Below are 23,151 nucleotides of genomic sequence, written 5' to 3' on the forward strand. Positions count from 1 at the left end.
TGAGGTTCGTTTGCTGACTTTTTATCACTTCCGACTGCCTTGCCATGTTGACTGCTTTCTCTAGCATCAAATCTCTGTCCAACTGCATTCTCTCAGCAAGACTGGCATCTCTCAGTCCTACTACAAGGCGGTCTCTGATTAACTAGTTGTGAAGTGCGCCATAGCTGCAGTTTTCTGCTAGGGCATACATTACAGTGATAAAAGAGTCTACAGTCTCATTAGCTAGCTGCACTCTTTGGTTGAATCTTGCCCTCTTATATATTAAGTTTTTCCTGGGCACGAAGTATTTCTTGAAAGTGCCTCTTACCGCACTGTACTGTTGTCTCTCTGCATCGGTTAAAACATGGCCCCACAGTATGTCGTCTGCGTCATCTCCCATGCAGTAGACTAATGTGTTCACTTGATTAGCTTGTGAACTAAGATGCAGGTTGCTGGCCAGTCTAAATCTTTCAAACCTCCTTATCCATCTTTCCCAGTCTTGGGGTTTTGAAAAGTCGAACGCTTCTGTGAATGTTGCGCTAGGTGTGTTAGCAGGGCTAGCTGCTGGCTGGGGAGGCTGTGCTGCTGCACCGCTGTTGTCTTGGGACATCTTGCCATTCGCAGATATTACCTACGACTAAGTAACTTAAAGCTCTCCCTAGCTGTCACAAAGTTCACTCCTTACTGCAATCCCGCTTCTGACACCATGTTGTGTTATGCGTAATTGATTCCAACAGTCTGTTATCAAGAGTAATGCGAATGTCTTTATTCAATACAACTCGGAAGAAACTCTTAAGTCTAGCCCGGTAGCTTTTCAAAATAAAAGTCTCTTCCGGTATTAATTGATTCCTCCACAGGTTCGAGCTCCGGGGTAGTCCAACCTTGGTGGGTCACCCCGGGTCATCCTCTGTGTTGCGTTTGCATGTTATCCCCGTGTCTGCGTGGGTTTCCTCCGGGGGCTCTGGTTTCCTCCTACAGTCCAAAGACATGTAAGTCAGGTGAATTGGCCATACTAAATTGTCCCTAGGTATGAATGGGTGTGTGTATGTGTGTTGGCCCTGTGTTGGCCTGGCGGCCTGTCCAGGGGGTCTCCCCGCCTGCCGCCCAATGACTGCAGGAATAGGCTTCAGCAACCCTGCGACTCCGAGAGCAGGATAAGCGGTTCACATAATGGATGGATGGATCCGGCGCCACCACTCAGCCTTGCAGCCAATTTCTTTCCAGTGGTCACTCACGGTATTGCAGTGAAAAATCCCCTGCGGCCCAAAAAGTATCTTCCCTATAGACCACCACTGTAAAAGAGACGCCTGTAAAACTGTTGACAGGACACCTGCAGCTATAATCATGGTCAATTATTACTCTTTGTATTGTATATTTTAAAGCCACAGGGTTTTAAATCTTTTTAAACATTTTCCAAAGCCCAGAAAAATCTCCACCCCCCCCCCACCCACGTATAACGGGTCGGCTGTGTACGAGCCGTTCTCATAGCCTAGCCCTAGCCCTAGAAGCATGATCGGAGTAACACTACTGAGCATATTCAGTGGGTCCCATGTACCCGGAAGTAACCCGGAAGCCAGAAAGTGTTTCGGTGTATGCGCCAGGCGAGCAATTCTCATAGGAACGGTGGCTTTAATGCTTTTGACTTCAATACTATTAATAATATCTTTAAAATCAACTGTATAAAGCACTGCCTTGCTGATAATGATTCCCCATGGTATTATATCCCCAACCTGATTTTTGAGAAATGTGGTGGATTACATTTTTTTACTTTCCTGTAATTATAAATGTAATAAATTGCTCCTTAAAGTAGCAAACTTCCACAAACAAGCTCTTGAAGCCTGGAAATTAGCATTCAAACATAATTTCTCCCCCCCATACCTGTACTATTTGAAACAACCAGTATGTGCTATTTAGAAACAAGACTATATTTTTTAAGAACTGGATGGGCAGTGATATAATATTTGTATTGGACTTGATAAATTCCCAGGGTGGATTTTACAGTTATGAGGATGTTATCAAAAAAAAAAAAAACTGGTGCAGACCTTTCTATGAAAGAATATGAAAAAATTGTCAAGAGTATATCTACGGGACTGATTCACCTTGTAAAGGCTCCTTTACTTTATGGCCCTTTTCCTGGAGAACTCCCCAAAATTAAAATAGGGGGCATAAACCTGCTTGATCGCAAATGTAATAATATGTACATCAGGGGAACATTTACATCAGATGAGAGCTGTGTTCCTAAAGCATTAGATATTTGGAAGCTATCTTTCCCAATGCCTGTCACCAAAAATATATGGTCTGAGTCTAAAAAGTTCTTCATACCCAATAAAGTCAAAGAAATTCACTTGAAGATACTACATAAATATTACCCATGTAACACATTTTTATGCATATTTAAAGCAGAAATCTCAGAGAAATGTTCATTCTGTAACACAGAAGAAGAAACTATTTTACATTTATTCTTTAATTGTTCCTCTAAGCTATGGACAGATATTGTATTAATCATTTTTGATACATTTAACAAGCTACTTAGTTTAAAAACGGTATGGTCTTGTTCCTTGATTGCAATACTGGCTCTTCTACTGTGGATAATGCTCTCAAAATTCTGTGTTTGTCTGGTAAATTTCACATTCACAAATCCAAGGTGATGGGCTCCAAGCCCAATATTTGTTTATTTTACATTGATCTGATATTCTTTTTCAAGTCCCTTGCCAAAATAAACTCTAACAAAAAGGCAATGAAAACATCTCTCATCTTGGAAAAATATATTAAACACATTAGATAAATGAACAGCTTAAACACTGTTTTTTCCCCCCTGAAGACTCCCAACAGTGGCTCTAATTATCATCATGTGATCGTTGACCTCCTAAGTTTATTTTTGTGTCAACCTTTCCTTGTTTATATTTTTATTTTATTCTATTCCCTTTATTTTCTCTTTTTTGCACTGTATTATGACTATAATCATTACTTTTTATGTTTTGACTCTCCCCTGTACTGAAACTCTGACATTGTATTGTTGCAATGAAACAAAACAACTGTACATGATTAAAAAAAAATTTTTTTAAATCCACCCATCCATCCATTATCATGTTTTTGAACATCATGTTCAAAAAAAAAAAGAAAAGAAGAAGAGGAGAAATAATTTTTTTTCCATCATAAAGATGTTGTACAATCTTCACATTGGCAGACAGCATATAGGGGACTGATGTGGTAAAACGTTTTGCAGATCAATGAAATCATTTAATGACACTGGTCTGGCCGAGAGGACTCGTCAAAAAAGGGAAAACAGTAATTTAAGGAACAGAGATTTGTGACAAAAGACAAAGGTTGGCGGAAAAAAACAAACAAAAAAACCCCCCAACAATAGATGAGCATAAAGGAAAAAAATTCTCATAGGAATGAACAGGCGCCATTTTTAGATCCGGTATCCAGTTCTATTATAATACATCAATGGTTTCTTTTCCAACATAGCCTGGCAACAGAGCAGCTCTTCTTCATCATCCATGGACAGTGCCATGTTGTTTAGTCTGTAACTTCCGGCGGAAAAGAAGAACGACGCGCAACGATTGTGGAAAATGTAGGCCTTGGGTACGAGTTGGTACGACTGGACTATGAAAAGACTGAAAACGTGTGGTCCGTTCGCACAGTGTATGCGCCCTGCATTTATAGACCGTATGAACGCCCTTAGTCGACTGGTTAACATTGTTGCCCATGGTGTGGGAGACCTGGATTCGCATCCCGGCTGTGGCGATTCCTGAATTCGCCACACAAACACACATTTATGATAGGCTACTTGCTCCTTTGCAGCTATACTTATCCTCATTCTTCTCAAACTTGGAACCCATGACGATTTAGCTTATTTTCGGGGTTCCGGTGTAGCTGCTGGCTTCCGTTTCCTATGAAGATTTTCTATTCCATACACCCGTCATTGTTTACAGTCGGATTAGCAACTTGAGACATGAGAATGGAGTTTGAGTTGAGAGACGACGTCTACGACCGGATTGTTTCAAAAGCAGTTAACACGAGTCGAACGTGTAACAAACGTTGATACTTTTTGTAGGCGTTTTAGGTACAGACGCCATTTCAGCCAATGCGTTCCACCTCTTTTGCTCCCCACGCGGACTGTTTATTTAACCAAAGCATGCTCCTGTAGAAATCTGCATCTACTCAAATGTGATTGGTCGATATTAATCGGACTAAAACAGAAACCAGAACGCTTCCGATAACAAAATCTAGTGCCGTGCCTACAGATTCTATATTTAATAGCCATTACCTTCTTCTTGTCTCCTCCTCTCCTCTATAGGTCAGCTAAGGGGACAGAAGTGACATGCCAAGGCGATGAAGCTGGAATGTTAACAGCTGAATTCTCAAGAGCCTTTCCCTGGCCTTCTGTCATCACTGGCAGTGTTGACGGTGGGGAGGTGGTAGGAGATGGGTGGGGCGTGCTCTAGCAGAGATCAGAGCCTGAGGAGACAGGTTGGCCTCCCTCTGAGGATGTGTCTCACTCTGAGAAAAATCACATGGATCATTTAACCCTGACAGGAACCGTCCTTTGCTGTCGCTGTTTCTGCGGGGACACCGCGCCCTGTGTGCAGTGCCAGAAAGGCCCTACCGCTGGGACAGGCAAAGGGGCCTGTCTGACAGGGGACTGAGAATATTCCCCACTTCCAGGTCCTCTTCACCTCTACCTTCACCTCCCTGTTTCTTTTCCTTACTTCTGTCCCCTCATGTCAACCCAAGCTGCTGAACAGGCTGAGCTAAGTGACACTCGTGTGACTTTTTTTCATAGTGCTTTCCATCACAGTCAGTTGCATAACTGCAAACAGGACCGCTCTGAAAAAAACAAAAAACCTAACAATTGTCCCAGTGGCCTGTCTTAACACCTGCCAACGTCCCATCCTGGCCTTGATCATTATGGGAGATTAATTATTAAACACATGATTAATTGATCCCTGAGAAAAGGTAGAGCCAAGATGCAGGCACCAGATCTGTCACTGTGGGACTATTTTTAGACAACAAATTAGGCTGTTGTTTGAAGGTGAACTCGATGAAAAAACTTTGCCGGGAGAAAATAAAGTTGGGCCGATCCACATCAACCTATGCACCATGCACAAAGGATATAAGTGGGACTTTGATGAGGTTGTTTTTGGCAAGCTGTCATTTCCATCAAACATCTGTGACTGCAGAGTGGTGAGTGATGGCAAAAAAAAAAGAAGAGGAAAAATCACTTCATTTAGCCTAACTCTGTATTATATTTGTCCATTTCCTGCATCAGCTCCCGAGAGGAGTCATTTTACAGATGGGCGCTGTCCAGTCGCCGTTTCAAACAACAATCAACCCTGCAACACTGACTACAAGAAAAAAGCGGGTCATTGCAAAGAAGACTGGAAAATAGGAAGTGAAGTAGCAGAAAAAAAGAAGACGTGTCAACAGAGCAGTGGCATCCGTCAGTCTGACACGCCTCTGCCCCTTTCCTTGTCACTGACTGATGGGAAGTCCGGGTGTTACAAATTACCCAGTGATCAGCCCGAATGACACCAGGCTCAGATGTCTGACCAGGGTGAACGGTTGTGGGGGTGAGGTGGGTTGGGGTGGGGCTGGGGGCAGCATTCGTAGCAACTCTCACTCCATTAAGGTCAAAGGGATTGTCAGAGTGAGAATCAGAAAGCAAAACACTGCGGGTGAAAGAGCCAATTTCCAGGATTAGTTGGCAGGGTGATAGAGCATTAACCCTGTAATCTTCCACAAAAAGGCAAGGCTCTTCAGTCTGACTCTGGGCAGATTGATGGGATAAGATACATGCTACGCTATGGTTTTGTGTGTGTGTGTGTGTGTGTGTGTGTGTGTGTGTGTGTGTGTGTGTGTGTGTGTGTTTGTGTGTGTGTGTGTGTGATGGGGTAGGGGGTGTTCAGACTTAGTTTATGGATGTTGTACGTTAACAACCTCTTAACCTCTTCCCATCTCACTTTCTCTAGCTGTTCAAATATTGAGTGAGTATCAAAAAAACTTTTAAAAAGTAGGGTGGCCTGAATGTCATTTTCAACACTTACAAGATTCGTCTGTAATTTCCAGAAGGTCCTGATGTATTCATAATAATCTTTTAAGTCTTTTTTTGGAAGTTTCTTCAAAACAACATTCACATTTCATTTTTATTTTTGTAACGGTGGGGAGGTTCTTTTCAATTCATTTTAATAAAGTATTAATTTTAAAAGTATCTGTTTAGTAGTTTCCTTTGGTAAATACTATCCATCCATCCATTATCTGAACCACTTATCCTGCTCTCAGTGTCACGGGGATGCTGGAGCCTATTGCACCAGTCCCTGGGCGGCAGGCGGTGAGACACCCTAGACAGGCTGCCAGGCCATCACAGGACCGACATATAGAACAATCTGAATAAAAAAATTCATTACTCCTTTTAAAATTACTTGTATTTGTTATAGTGCATCTTCACCATCTGCCAAGTTGATTCTCCACTATAAACATTGAAATGGCCCCTTTTAAGAAGTCTAAATGTGCCAACTCTGTTTTGCAATTATGTGCATGCAACTTAAGTTGCAGACTTGGGTCTTGTGTGAACAGTGACAACCTTGTATTTTCCCATGACCAGTCTGGCATGAATGGTCAAATACAGGCTGATTCTGTGTTCAGTAACCTGTGTCATACATGGGGTTTGTGTGTGAAAGGGGCTTTTCTATCTAGGTGTGACAGACCTCAGCACAGCTAGCCTAAACTTTTCAATAAAGTGTTGAAAATCTCAATAGGCTAGTTAGTTACATGAAGCTGCATCCCTGGGAACCTCAACAACACTGGCATGCATTTATTGTTTGCAATGGAAAGGAAACCTTGTTTCATGTTACCAACATAACTGAGGGCTTAGCAAATTTAGTTAGCATTCAGAGCCTCAAGCTCTAAAAGTTGAAGAAATGTGAACTTTAAGCCCTGCCCTTAAAAAAAAAATCTATACTCAAATGGGTTTCTGAAAGTTGCATAGCAACAATACAGGAGTTATTACCAGTAAGTGCTTCCCATATGCATCAGTGTAGGAAAAAAATGTGCTTAATGGACATATGGATTTCTTTTGGATTGACTAAAGCAATCACATGAGTCTTTGGCCAGAACAGCTCTGAGCAACTTTCATTTGGATTAAATGAGAATGCCACTGAAGTTATACTTTGAAATTGGATTCAGACAATAATGGAGCCGTATTGGTCTGAATATAAGATTTATTTATTTTTTTTTTTTTTAATGGAAATACATCTGAAAAAGTGGGGTCATCTTATGTTCGGGGTCTAGACTTAAACGTCAGTATACAGTCACAACAGATGGCGCCAAATATCTATAAAACAAGTTTTCCAATTCAGACTGAAGGAACCTGTTTTCGGGTGGACCGGCTAGCGGGGACAGCCCACAAACGCGAATGTCCCTCACTGACTGACTGACTGACTGATCAGTTTGGCGGGCCGTTGGATCAGGTGACCAAAAGTAGTTCAAGCTAGCAGCAACCGACGACGTCACTGAAGCTACATGATTGGTCAGTCGACCAACGACGTCGCTGGTAAACACGGAAGTGGGAGTTTCCCTATTGGCCGTGAATCAGCGCAGCGGTTCGCACGCTAATGAACATAATATATTTCTGCTCGTGGATACCACTGAGAGGTCTCATTGCAAAAAATACAAATTGACAAACACCAGCGCTAATAATAGGCACACGCATTTAAGAGGTGCATTCATAAGCTGCATCACACCCAGACTTTCCAGTGATTATGGCAGTGGTGATTGTAGCCAGGTAATTATATATATATATATATATATATATATATATATATATATATATATATATACATACATATACACTCACCGGCCACTTTATTAGGCACACCTGTCCAACTGCTCGTTAACGCAAATTTCTAATCAGCCAATCACATGGCAGCAACTCAATGCATTTAGGCATGTAGACATGGTCAAGACGATCTGCTGCAGTTCAAACCGAGCATCAGAATGGGGTAGAAAGGTGATTTAAGTGACTTTGAACGTGGCATGGTTGTTGGTGCCAGACGGGCTGGCCTGAGTATTTCAGAAACTGCTGATCTACTGGGATTTTCACGCACAACCATCTCTAGGGTTTACAGAGAATGGTCCGAAAAAGAGAAAATATCCAGTGAGCGGCAGTTCTGTGGGCGAAAATGCCTTGTTGATGCCAGAGATCAGAGGAGAATGGCCAGACTGGTTGGAGCTGACAGAAAGGCAATAGTAACTCAAATAACCACTCATTACAACCGAGGTATGCAGAAGAGCATCTCTGAACGCACAACACGTCGAACCTTGAGGCAGATGGGCTACAGCAGCAGAAGACCACACCAAGTGCCACTCCTGTCAGCTAAGAACAGGAAACTGAGGCTACAATTCGCACAGGCTCACCAAAATTGGACAATAGAAGATTGGAAAAACGTTGCCTGGTCTGATGAGTCTCGATTTCTGCTGCGACATTCGGATGGTAGGGTCAGAATTTGGCGTCAACAACATGAAAGCATGGATCCATCCTGCCTTGTATCAACGGTTCAGGCTGGTGGTGGTGGTGTAATGGTGTGGGGGATATTTTCTTGGCACACTTTGGGCCCCTTAGTACCAATTGAGCATCGTGTCAATGCCACAGTCTACCTGAGTATTGTTGCTGACCATGTCCATCCCTTTATGACCACAGTGTTCCCATCTTCTGATGGCTACTTCCAGCAGGATAACGCGCCATGTCATAAAGCTCAAATCATCTCAGACTGGTTTCTTGACAATGACAATGAGTTCACTGTACTCAAATGGCCTCCACAGTCACCAGATCTCAATCCAATAGAGCACCTTTGGGATGTGGTGGACCGGGAGATTCGCATCATGGATGTGCAGCCGACAAATCTGCAGCAACTGCGTGATGCTATCATGTCAATATGGACCAAACTCTCTGAGGAATGTTTCCAGTACCTTGTTGAATCTATGCCACGAAGGATTAAGGCAGTTCTGAAGGCAAAAGCGGGTCCAACCCGGTACTAGCAAGGTGTACCTAATAAAGTGGCCAGTGAGTGTATATACACACACACACACACACACACACACACACACACACACACACACACACACACACACACACACACACACACACACACACACACACACACACACACACACACACACACACACACACACACACACACACTCACTGGCCACTTTATTAGGTACACCTTGCTAGTACAGGGTTGGACACACTTATTCACCACCATATGTTGTGAAATGAATAGAAAATAGAGTCAAGACATTGACAAGGTTAGAAATAATGATTTGTATTTGAAATAAGATTTTTTTTACATCAAACTTTGCTTTCGTCAAAGAATCCTCCATTTGCAGCAATTACAGCATTGCAGACCTTTGGCATTCTAGCTGTTAATTTGTTGAGGTAATCTGGAGAAATTGCACCCCACGCTTCCAGAAGCAGCTCCCACAAGTTGGATTGGTTGGATGGGCACTTCTTGCGTACCATACGGTCAAGCTGCTCCCACAACAGCTCAATGGGGTTCAGATCTGGTGACTGCGCTGGCCACTCCATTACCGATAGAATACCAGCTGCCTGCTTCTGCTCTAAATAGTTCTTGCACAATTTGGAGGTGTGTTTAGGGTCATTGTCCTGTTGTAGGATGAAATTGGCTCCAATCAAGCGCTGTCCACTGGGTATGGCATGGCGTTGCAAAATGGAGTGATAGCCTTCCTTATTCAGAATCCCTTTTACCCTGTACAAATCTCCCACCTTACCAGCACCAAAGCAACCCCAGACCATCACATTACCTCCACCATGCTTAACAGATGGCGTCAGGCATTCTTCCAGCATCTTTTCATTTGTTCTGCGTCTCACAAACGTTCTTCTTTGTGATCCAAACACCTCAAACTTGGATTCATCCGTCCACAACACTTTTTTCCAGTCTTCCTCTGTCCAATGTCTGTGTTCTTTTGCCCATCTTAATCTTTTTCTTTTATTGGTCAGTCTCAGATATGGCTTTTTCTTTGCCACTCTGCCCTGGAGCCCAGAATCCCGCAGCCGCCTCTTCACTGTAGATGTTGACACTGGTGTTTTGCGGGTACTATTTAATGAAGATGCCAGTTGGGGACCTGTGAGGCGTCCGTTTCTCAAACTAGAGACTCTAATGTACTTATCTTCTTGCTCAGTTGTGCAACGCGGCCTCCCACTTCTTTTTCTACTCTGGTTAGAGCCTGTTTGTGCTGTCCTCTGAAGGGAGTAGTACACACCGGTGTAGGAAATCTTCAATTTCTTAGCAATTTCTCGCATGGAATAGCCTTCATTTCTAAGAACAAGAATAGACTGTCGAGTTTCAGATGAAAGTTCTCTTTTTCTGGCCATTTTGAGCGTTTAATTGACCCCACAAATGTGATGCTCCAGAAACTCAATCTGCTCAAAGGAAGGTCAGTTTTGTAGCTTCTGTAACGAGCTAAACTGTTTTCAGATGTGTGAACATGATTGCACAAGGGTTTTCTAATCATCAATTAGCCTTCTGAGCCAATGAGCAAACACATTGTACCATTAGAACACTGGAGTGATAGTTGCTTGAAATGGGCCTCTATACACCTATGTAGATATTGCACCAAAAACCAGACATTTGCAGCTAGAATAGTCATTTACCACATTAGCAATGTATAGAGTGTATTTCTTTAAAGTTAAGACTAGTTTAAAGTTATCTTCATTGAAAAGTACAGTGCTTTTCCTTCAAAAATATGGACATTTCAATGTGATCCCAAACTTTTGAACGGTAGTGTATATATATATATATATATATATATATATATATATATATATAATACAAAAAATAATAAAAAACAAATTCGCGCTACATAACTGTATAAATAATCAGGGTATGGAAAGTGTTGTCCAGTTTTCCAACAAAAAGAGCTACTCAAGCTACATCCCATCCCAGACTTACCATGGTCAACTGTAACAACAGAAATCTTTGAGTGGAATGGCCAGCACTACCCTAGTATTAGTTGACTCATAGTCTGGACGGTATGAGGTTGACTTGCTTCGTGACATCACATCCAACACTGTGATAAGAAAACTAAAAAGACATTTCTTAGTTCATGGAAGCCCACACAAAGTAATCTCAGACAACGGGGCCCAATTCAAAAGCCAAAACTTTAAAGAGTTTGCTTCAACCTGGGATTTCATCCATGTGACCAGCAGCCCAGAGTTCCCTCAGGCTAATGGATTAGTTGAAAGAGATGTGCGCAGTGCAAAACAACTGATGGAACGCTCCAAGCGAGATAGAATAGATGTTTTCCTGAACCTGCTCAACCTTCGTAATGTACCATGTGACCAGACACTTAGTTCACCAGCTGAACAACTTATGTCAAGACAGACACGTACCACCCTCCCCATCTGCAAAACTTTGCTGCTTCCAGCTGCCAAGAACAGCAGTATGATCAAAGCACAGCATACAAAAAAACGCAATGCTCAAAAGACTTGCTATGACAGATCCAGTAGGCCCCTTCAGCCATTGACCCAAGGACATTTAGTAAGATTGCAGACTCCACAAGGGTTTGACCGGATGGGTACAGTAAAGAACATCTGTCAAGAACCAACAGCTTAAATCATACAATCAGAAGGGAAAGAGTACAGAAGAAACAGAAGACACATTCTTCCTGTCTTGGAACCACCACCACAGGTTGACCTCAGTGACCTCAGCATCATTCTCCAACAACAAACTAACTGATCAGCAGGGACACGACAATCATCCCGTCTCTCACGAGAGGCACCCTCAGCAAAACTCGCAGCGAAACGCCAGTGAACAAGAGGCTCTTCAGAAGACCAGCCCACCCAGAAATCAGTCGATGGCCCATCACACGGGCAGGCCGCGTTTGTAAGCCACACAGAAAATACATGCAAGTAACAGTATAAGGACAACAATCAGGGGCTGTTGAAAAAAAAACATTTTTTTTGTTTATATGCATACAGCAAGACGTTAGGATTTGGATACATTTGATCTCATATCAATTTTATTTCATACTTACCTGGAATGGCCAGGACTATATTTTTATATCTGCCTGCAGATTATTATTTGTGTTCTTAGTATTGGAAGCATAGCTAAAGAGAAAGGATGTAGAACATTGTATTTGTTCCAATACATGTTTGACATGTAACAGCCACCGTATTAAGGTAACCGCCTATTACTGCTACAGGAAGTATGTCAGCAGTCGGTCTGCTAGTTACATACAAAGAGTTCTGTTGTACACATCAATAAACTTATTAAACGTTTTCCAGTGTCTGACCACTCGTCAATCAACACAGCACAGCCGCTGTTCATGGAACTGATGTCAAAACAGCTGCTTTCTAAATGAAGTTGCGGTCCAGCCACATACTAGGTTTTAACCTAGTCTTGTTTTTCTCTGTCAGATTTGTTTCATGACTGTTCTACAATTAGACTTCACGTGGATGGTTAATGCAGTTACTTAAATTTTGATAGGCTACATGGTTGTTTTTTCACTACGAGATGGACAGCCTAATTGGTATTAGAAATACCAACAGACTACAGTTTTTTTTTCATTTTTATGGTATCTAAATACCATAAAATTGTTCATTTACAAATGTGTTTACATTTTATTTAAGTGTGACAATTTCACCTAAAGACACTGAAAACTACTAATACTAATACTTTCGGCTGCTCCCGTTAGGGGTCGCCCCTGCAGATCATCTGTTTCCATTTCTTCCTGTCTTCTGCATCTTCCTCTGTCACACCAGCCACTTGCATGTCCTCCCTCACCACATCCATAAATCTCCTCTTTGGCCTTCCTCTTTTCCTCTTCCCTGGCTCCATATTCAGCATCCTTCTCCCGATATACCCAGCATCTCTTCTCCACACATGTCCAAGCCTTCTCAATCTTGCCTCTCTTGCTTTGTCTCCAAACCATCCAACCTGAGCTGTCCCTCTAATATACTCGTTCCTAATCCTGTCCTTCTTCGTCACTCCCAAAGAAAATCTTAGCATCTTCAACTCTGCCACCTCCAGCTCCACCTCCTGTCTTTTCATCAGTGTCACTGTCTCCAAACCATATAACATAGCTGGTCTCACAACCATCTTGTAAACCTTCCCTTTAATTCTCACTGGTACCCTTCTGTCACAAATCACTCCTGACACTCTTCTCCAACCACTCCACCCTGCCTGCACTCTCTTCTTTACCTCTCTTCTGCACTCCCCGTTACTTTGGGCAGTTGACCCCAAGTATTTAAACTCATTTGCCTTCGTCACCTTCTATTTCTTGCATCCTCACCATTCCACTGTCCTTCCTCTCATTCACGCATAGGTATTCCATCTTGTTCCTACTGACTTTCATTCCTCTTCTCTCCAGTGCATACCTCCACCTCTCCAGGCTCTCCTCAACCTGCACCCTACTCTCACTACAGATCACAATGTCATCCGCAAACATCATAGTCCACAGAGACTCCTGCCTGATCTCGTCCGTCAACTTGTCCATCACCACTGCAAACAAGAAAGGGCTCAGAGCCGATCCTTGATGTAATCCCACCTCCACCTTGAACCCATCTGTCATTCCAACTGCACACCTCACCATTATCACACTTCCCTCATACATATCTGGCACCACTCCTACATACTTCTCTGCAACTCCCAACTTCCTCATACAATGTCACACCTCCTCTCTCGGCACCCTGTCATATGCTTTCTCTAAATCCACAAAGACACAATGTAACTCCTTCTGGCCTTCTCTATACTTCTCAATCAACATTCTCAAAGCAAACATCGCATCTGTAGTGCTCTTTCATGGCATGAAACCATACTGCTGCTCGCTAATCATCACCTCTCCTCTTAACCTAGCTTCTATATTACTCTTTCCCATATCGTCATGCTGTGGCTGATCAACTTTATACCTCTGTAGTTGCTACAGTTCTGCACATCACCCTTGTTCTTGAAAATCGGTACCAGTATGCTTCTTCTCCACTCCTCAGGCATCCTCTCACTTTCTAAGATTGTGTTAAACAATCTAGTTAAAAACCCACTGCCATCTCTCCTAAACAACTCCATGCCTCCACAGGTATGTCATCAGGACCAACTGCCTTTCCACTCTTCATCTTCTTCAAAGCTACCCTCTCATTTTCTTCGTTCATCAGCCCCTCAAAGTACTCCTTCCACATTCTCAGCACACTCTCCTCGCTTGTCAGCACATTTACATCTTGCTGCACATCCTTCGCAGCTCAGTCCCTCTGTCTAGCTAATCAGTACAAGTCCTTTTCTCTTTCCTTAGTGTCTTATCTGTCATACAACTCACCATACGCCTTTTCCTTTACCACCTCTCTCTTCACTTTACGCTGTGTCTCCTTGTACTCCTGTCTACTTCCTTCATCTCTCTGACTATCCCACTTCTTGTTTGCCAACCTCTTCCTCTGTATAATTTGCTGTACGTTCTCATTCCACCACCAAGTCTCCTTGTCTTCCTTCCTCTGTCCTAATGACACACCAAGTACCTTCCTAGCTGTGTCCCTCACTATTTTTGCAGTGGTTGCCCAGCCATCCGGCAACTCTTCACTACCACCCAGTGCCTGTCTTAACGCCTGCCTGAACTCCACACGACAGTCTTCCTTCTTCAACTTCCACTATTTGATCTTTGGCTTTACTTTCACTTGCTTCCTCTTCTTGGTCTCCAACGTCATTCTACAGACCACCATCTGATGCTGCCTAGCTACGTTCTCCCCTGTCACCACCTTGCAGTCTCCAACCCCTTTTCGATCACACCTTCTATATAAGATATAGTCCACCTGTGTGCACTTTCCTCCACTCTTGTACGTCACCCTGTGTCCCTTCCTCTTCTTGAAATATGTATTCACCACAGCCATTTCCATCCTTTTCGCAAACTCCACCACCATCTGTCCTTCCACATTTCTCTCATCATACCTACCCATCACCAACATGTCCATTGAAATCCGCTCCAATCACCACTCTCTCCTCCTTGGGTACCCTCTCCACCACATCATCCAACTCACCGCAGAATTCTTCTTTCTCGTCCATCTCACACCCAACTTGCGGGGCATATGCACTGATAACATTCAGCAATACACCTTCGATTTCCAGCTTCATACTCATCACTCTGTCTGACACTCTCTTCACCTCCAGCACACTCTTGACATACTCTTCCTTCAGAATTACCCCTACCCCATTTCTCCTTCCATTCGCACCATGGTAGAAGAGTTTGAACCCACCTCCAATACTCCTGGCTTTACTCCCCTTCCACCTTGTCTCTTGCACACAGTATGCCTACCTTTCTTCTTTCCATCATATCAGCCAGCTCTCTCCCTTTACCAGTCATAGTGCCAACATTCAAAGTTCTGACTCTCACCTCCACACTCCTACCCTTCCTCCTCTCTTGCTGCCTCTGGACATGTCTTCCCCCTTTCCTTCTCCTTCGCCCAACAGTAGCAGTTTCCACCGGCACCCTGCTGGTTAACAGTACCGGTGGTGGTCATTGGTAACCCGGGCCTCGATTGATCCGGTATGGAAATCTTATTTATGATCTGCATATTTGATTTGGCAAAGATTTTACACCGGATGCCCTTCCTGACGCAACCCTGCCCATTTATCCGGGCTTGGGACCGGCAGTAAGAATGCACTGGCTTGTGCATCCTCAGTGGCTGGGTTTGCTCAGCCACTGAGGATGCACAAGAGGATGCTCCCGAAATCACCAGAAAGCCTAAAGTCGCAGATAGGCTTACTTTCAAGATCAGGCCTCAGCCTACTGTCATTAAAGATGTATTTTAGGCAACAGTAAGAAATTTTATTGTAATAGCTTAATTTAAAATTACTGTTTAAAATACCTTATGTTACAATACAGTAGGCTACAATTTTTTTCAGCCAGTTAAGTGTAAATATGTCAATTAGATAGTCATCCAGGAGAAAGAAAGATGGGGAAAGAATGACGAGTTCATTAACCACATAGAGATCACATCGGCCTTGATGATCACTATCGACTTCCTTATCTGGGGAAAATACATATTGTGATAGTTAATGGACATTTTTGATATTCATATCAAATATATATCTGGGTAAACGATATTACCAGTGCACCTAATGTAAAAAAACAAAAAAAAAACCGACAATTTTGAGCACTGTCTAGGGTACCTATGCTTCAGATGGGGGTGCATCACAAAATCAAAAAGATCATTTGACTGTCAAATTCTAGACAAAGTTTGTAGTTCATATTAAATGACTCTCCTCGTTGCCATTTGAGCAATATATATTACAAAAAAGTACAATACATTAAAAAAGGTCACCTTTTCATTTCATTTCAAGCAAATGAAAAGGCAATAAAAAACACCAGGTTGCAATTTCTTCTTTGGTGTCTAACTTTGGAAGACATAGCATTTATGTGTATTGGCCTGTTGTGAAATCTTAAAACTGAGCGATGTTCCCCTTTAGTCAAAGGCATTGACTTAATCTCCACATCAGCAAAACACCAAAGAAGCTGAGTTGCTTTACTAGTCTGTCTGGGCTATATCCAAAGGAGTTGAATCAAGTGCAACTGGACTTGGATAACCATGACCTGGATGAATGAGAACATTCACAGACATGTCTGGGCTATACTTTCTTCAGTCTCGTCAGGCCCATCATTCGTGTCATCTTCACCTCAATTCATTGTGTTTCTGCTAGGGGGAGGACTCCTTTCTTATTGTCCTCATTGGTTGAAGAAATGAATTGAGCTTTGGCTTCCTTCAAAGTCACGACAAGAAAAATATCTAACTCAGATACACTACCGTTCAAAAGTTTGGGATCACCCAAACAATTTTGTGTTTTCCATGAAAAGTCACACTTATTCACCACCATATGTTGTGAAATGAATAGAAAATAGAGTCAAGACATTGACAAGGTTAGAAATAATGATTTGTATTTGAAATAAGATTTTTTTTACATCAAACTTTGCTTTCGTCAAAGAATCCTCCATTTGCAGCAATTACAGCATTGCAGACCTTTGGCATTCTAGCTGTTAATTTGTTGAGGTAATCTGGAGAAATTGCACCCCACGCTTCCAGAAGCAGCTCCCACAAGTTGGATTGGTTGGATGGGCACTTCTTTGAGCAGATTGAGTTTCTGGAGCATCACATTTGTGGGGTCAATTAAACGCTCAAAATGGCCAGAAAAAGAGAACTTTCATCTGAAACTCGACAGTCTATTCTTGTTCTTAGAAATGAAGGCTATTCCATGCGAGAAATTGCTAAGAAATTGAAGATTTCCTACACCGGTGTGTACTACTCCCTTCAGAGGACAGCACAAACAGGCTCTAACCAGAGTAGAAAAAGAAGTGGGAGGCCGCGTTGCACAACTGAGCAAGAAGATAAGTACATTAGAGTCTCTAGTTTGAGAAACAGACGCCTCACAGGTCCCCAACTGGCATCTTCATTAAATAGTACCCGCAAAACACCAGTGTCAACATCTACAGTGAAGAGGCGGCTGCGGGATTCTGGGCTTCAGGGCAGAGTGGCAAAGAAAAAGCCATATCTGAGACTGACCAATAAAAGAAAAAGATTAAGATGGGCAAAAGAACACAGACATTGGACAGAGGAAGACTGGAAAAAAGTGTTGTGGACGGATGAATCCAAGTTTGAGGTGTTTGGATCTCAAAGAAGAACGTTTGTGAGACGCAGAACAAATGAAAAGATGCTGGAAGAATGCCTGACGCCATCTGTTAAGCATGGTGGAGGTAATGTGATGGTCTGGGGTTGCTTTGGTGCTGGTAAGGTGGGAGATTTGTACAGGGTAAAAGGGATTCTGAATAAGGAAGGCTATCACTCCATTTTGCAACGCCATGCCATACCCAGTGGACAGCGCTTGATTGGAGCCAATTTCATCCTACAACAGGACAATGACCCTAAACACACCTCCAAATTGTGCAAGAATTATTTAGAGCAGAAGCAGGCAGCTGGTATTCTATCGGTAATGGAGTGGCCAGCGCAGTCACCAGATCTGAACCCCATTGAGCTGTTGTGGGAGCAGCTTGACCGTATGGTACACAAGAAGTGCCCATCCAACCAATCCAACTTGTGGGAGCTGCTTCTGGAAGCGTGGGGTGCAATTTCTCCAGATTACCTCAACAAATTAACAGCTAGAATGCCAAAGGTCTGCAATGCTGTAATTGCTGCAAATGGAGGATTCTTTGACGAAAGCAAAGTTTGATGTAAAAAAAATCTTATTTCAAATACAAATCATTATTTCTAACCTTGTCAATGTCTTGACTCTATTTTCTATTCATTTCACAACATATGGTGGTGAATAAGTGTGACTTTTCATGGAAAACACAAAATTGTTTGGGTGATCCCAAACTTTTGAACGGTAGTGTAAGTGTTGAGCAATCCCTGGGTGAGAACAATTATAGCAGCAGGGCAATAGGCAAACTTTGTCCCATCATTGGCTTTGAAAGGCTGGCTGAAGACCACAGAAAGGAAAAGAATAAAACAGTTTACCTAATCACCCTGCAAAAAAATTATCCATTCAAAATCCCTGTAATTTACAGAGGGCTTAATAATATGTTGTGAATTTATTACACAAGAGCTTGTTTTAGTACATAGTACGCAATCAGTCTCCAATTTGGGTCAGAATATTACTAAACAGAGACTAAGTTTTTACATACTGTTAATTAACCTAAAACAGCAGGCTTCAGCACAACTTCAGAGACTGAAGGCAACCTGATGCAGTCCATTTTAGCAACTGCCTAAAATTGACCATAACACCCTCAGTTTGAACTAATATCTAAATGCCAAGGTCACACAAGCAGCATCTTCCTCTAACTGTTATCAACTGTTAGGTCAATGCCCCTAAAATCGCTCTTAAGATACGGAGGACATTAGAAGGACACTCAAGCACAGTCCATTAAAAATGTCTCTTTCATACATATACACACAAACAAACCAACTCTAACAGCAAGAGAAGTTCTGGATTCTCTGGACTAAAATATGGCTACTTTATGGAACAAGTAGAAATTTAATGAAAATGCATGCTTAGCCAATTAGTAACAATAGGGAAGCATGCAAGCATGTGATTTCCCTCAACCTGGAGGGGGAGGGGGGTGGCTAAAAGAAGGCATTGAAGGGATTATTTGAAACAAATTGGGTCCCAACAAACATCAGAGGATTTTGAGATATACTTGCTATGGTGTCAGAGCAACTACATAAAATTCTTACCATCTCAAGAGTCAGTCACTTTTTAGCGTTCTGAAAATGAATATAAAAGACCTTATCCAATCTTTTTGAACAATGTCATAATTTTTAATTTTAACATATCAAAATCCTCATTTAATGGAAGGGTTGGAAATTATGTATACGACATTTTCAGGGAGTCCTTAAGTAGTTAGATGAACGTCTCAGTGTAAAACAACAATGTAAAAAAATTCTACCTTCAGTTGGCCATAAGGCTGTACCAGAAAATGACAACAGAAACATCCCACTGAGATGATCAAAGACCTACAATTCAAAGCTTTAAAATCTAAGTTGGAGAGGGAATGCCTTGCCAAATGACTTCTCACTGTGTCTGAAAAAGCAAGTTTGTGTCCCTAGTCTTCACAACGTGTTATTAAAATGGAGCTTAAGACTTGTGTCAGTATCTATCTTTAAAAAGAATATGTCAATCCAAAGCCTAGTTACTGAAGAGTGTAACCGAGAAGTGTCTATTAATCAATACTATACTAAGCATATAAAACTGAGGTTATTGTTGGCCAAACATGGGCAAAAAAAGGCAATCATAACAGTTACATAACTTATCCAACTAAAGAAGATAATATTATTTGCTTTGAGGAGGATATCTCAGTCCCACTTTGCACCTTGACCATTAAGGCAAAGTTGCCGTCGAGCTTCACCTACCTTTAGCCTATATGGAGATAAATACCAGTTCACAAAAATCCCAATGAAAATGAGTGGTAACCTTAATTTAACAAACTCGTTAAAACTCCAGTTTTTGCTGTTGACGATAGCATGTTAACCTTAACTCATCATCAATGGTTTAAAGGTTGATCTAAGTTCAAAAACAATTCAAGCTACTTCAGCGCCTCTTGCAGCTTGACCCACATGATGAAACGGACCCAGCGCTGTTGCATCATAGCGTGGACCGGCTCCATCTGAAAACACGGGCTAGCTCTAACGTACTGGCTCATCAGCCAGGGTGCTCTTAAACTATTATTTAAAAAAACAAACAACACAAAACAAAACAATAAACGAGCCACACGAACAAGAAATTCATGGAATAGACCAACACGACATATATATATAAAAAAGTTCCCACATCCTGGTGGCAAATCATCCCCGAGGGGAAAACATCGTTGGTCTGTTACGGTTTGCTACCACCGGTGCGGCGTTACCTGGCTAGGTTTACTAGTTAGCTTCACTGCTTGAGAAATTACCCAGTTAGTCACCAGTGCAACTATTGCGGTAATTTAACAGAACTGCTAGGAAATAAGAGTTAATTGACGTTGTGATGTACTTACGCGTACGACTTGCCTCAATGTGAAAGACAGCATGTTTACAGATATCTTGGAGGAATAGTTTGTCACAGCAACGTCAGGCAACCAGCTGCTGCTTGAGTGAAGGGTCCCTGGAAAGGGCTGTTCGGTAGCCGGTGGCGTCGCTTGATTACGTTCCCTTTGCCGAAAGGGGTTGTGGGAAATGAAGGCCGATGCGGATAAAATAATCAGTAGCGTTTTATCGGCAAACTGTTGGTGTGACAAATGTAGAGATAAGAGCTATCACCCTTCTTATGTTATGTTTATTCTAGAGCTTAAATTCACACATACAGAAGCATTCCGCCGAAGGTTTTTGTGGTGGGCTGAATCTAACAAAAACCCAAAAGTACCATGGGAAAAATATTTTCATTTACAGCATTTTAACGCTAAATTCTACAAATTAACAAAACATTTTATTGTATTTGTAAGAGTAATATTTTCTCTTTATGACAAATACTATAACGTTTTGATTACGTCATCCCGCAATTAGGGCGTACACTAACAAATATTGCATAGTGAATGGGAGCAAGATTGAGAGAGACGAGTGAGTGTCCTTCTATCGCCATTCTTTCATTCTTCCACAACTGCCCGGCCACTGTTTGCTGTTAGTGAGATCAAACTCCTCCGCTTCCCCTCGAAAAATCCCATCCAACCATCCAATTCCATTGGATGAATGTGCGCTAAACGCAGTTAGATCTACGACCTACTTTATTCCATAACTCCAATCTATCTGTCTAACATACTGCGTGTAATATTTGCTAGTAATATTTGATTTGCTAATGTCCCTTACGGCTTTCCGTAGCGCCACAACAAAGTCACGTGATGTACGTAACAACGTCAGTCGGAATCCGGTCGATGAATAAACACCCAGCACGAGAGAAGTCGTCCTTGCTTTATTAATGTTATAAGTTAACGTAGCCAGAGGGCACAGATCATTACATGGTGTCAGAGTAGCGGAGTTTAAATACCCAATATGGATTCGTACGGCGTTCCAGCTCCACGGATGGACTGGGAATCGGCGAACTTACCTGAAGCATGGAGACGATTTCGACAAACAACGGAGCTAATGTTCACGGGCCCCCTGCGCGGGAAGAATGAAGAGGAGAAATGCAGCTACCTCCTGCTCTGGATAGGGGAAAAAGGGCGCGATGTGCACAACACTTGGACACTCAGCGGAGAACAAGCCAAGAAGCTAGAAACGTACTACGATAAGTACACTGAGTACATCACCCCCAAAGCAAACCCGATTTATGCCAGATATAAATTTCATGAAAAGATGCAGGGAGAGAGTGAATCCTTCGAACGATTTGTAACTGAGCTAAAGCTCCTAGTCAAAGACTGTGGCTACCCAAATGCCGACGAGATGGTCAGGGACCGCATCGTGTTTGCCACCAACTCACCCAGAGTGAGAGAAAAGCTACTTAGCCAGGGAGCTGAGCTAACGCTAGAAAAAGCCATAGATGTAGCCCGCTCACACGAGCTAGCAAAGCAACAGCTAAAGTTTATGGGCCAGGGCAGCACACATGAAACGGTGCACGCAATAGGCAGAAAGACTTACAAACCGAACGCACCCAAAGCAGCTAACGCTAACTTCAGACAAAGGGACGTTAGCACCGCCGCCAGGGCGTGTAGCTATTGTGGAGGGCTACACGGCGCTAAAGCCACTTGCCCAGCTAAGGGTAAACAATGCATTAAATGCAAGAAGCTCAATCATTTTGCTAAAGTATGCAAGTCTAGCTCCCAGGGACAGACAAAGTACTACCGCGGCACAGTACATGCCGTCGGAGAGAACCCAGAAGAGTACACCACTGACAGAGAGCAGGAAGAACTGTACTTCGACAACATTACAGTGGAGAGCACCGCTGTGGGAGAACAGACAGAGCTGTACATAGACTGCATCTCAATAGAGAACAACGGAAAAAGCAACGAGCAGGCTTACGTAGAGGTTGGAATTGGCACACCTCCACAGAAGGTAAAGTTTAAACTAGACACTGGGGCACAGGCCAATACTATTCCCACCAACCTGTTCCAGGCGCTGTTCAAAAATGTGATACTGAAACCAGCAATACACAGACTCACTGAATATGGAGGAGGCGCGCTGAGCGTGAAAGGCACATGCAAACTCAAATGTAAGTACAGAGACAATGCAATGATGCTGGACTTTTACGTCATTGACACAAACGCCCCACCAGTCATGGCAATGAAAACATGCCGTGACCTAAACTTGGTAAAAATAGTGATGGCTGTGAGCGAGGAAAACAATGTCACATCACAGAGCATAATGGATGAGTATGCAGATGTTTTCCAAGGAATAGGAGAGTTCCCAGGCGAGTGCACCTTCCGCGTCACACCAGATGCAACGCCGGTCGTCTGCCCGCCACGCAGAATCCCCATCGCCCTACGCAGCAAACTGAGGGACGAGCTTGACAGCATGGAGAAAGGCGGCATAATCTGTAAGGTAACAGAACCCACAGAATGGGTGAACGCACTCGTCATTGTTGAGAAGCCAAAGACAGGCAAACTTAGAGTGTGTTTAGACCCCAGAGCTCTTAACAAAGTGATACAACGACCTCACTACCCCCTCCCCACGCTGGAGGACGCCACCACAAAGCTTGCTGGAGCTGAGTACTTTAGCGT

The 23,151-nt window shown here is 42.7% G+C and overlaps 1 protein-coding gene across 1 annotated transcript in view; it reads right to left on the reverse strand.

Annotated features, from left to right (window-relative positions):
• Positions 1–20,595, reverse strand: part of shmt2 (serine hydroxymethyltransferase 2 (mitochondrial)) — a 70,840-nt gene extending 50,245 nt beyond the window's left edge. The window contains exon 1 of the mRNA XM_056273166.1: positions 20,500–20,595. Coding sequence (XP_056129141.1) covers positions 20,500–20,532 — 33 coding nt within the window. The 5' untranslated portion in view covers positions 20,533–20,595. The remainder of the gene's footprint in view (positions 1–20,499) is intronic.
• Between the last annotated feature and the right edge of the window lie 2,556 nt (positions 20,596–23,151).

Source organism: Lampris incognitus, chromosome 2, assembly GCF_029633865.1.
Source record: "Lampris incognitus isolate fLamInc1 chromosome 2, fLamInc1.hap2, whole genome shotgun sequence".
Classification (NCBI taxonomy): domain Eukaryota; kingdom Metazoa; phylum Chordata; class Actinopteri; order Lampriformes; family Lampridae; genus Lampris; species Lampris incognitus.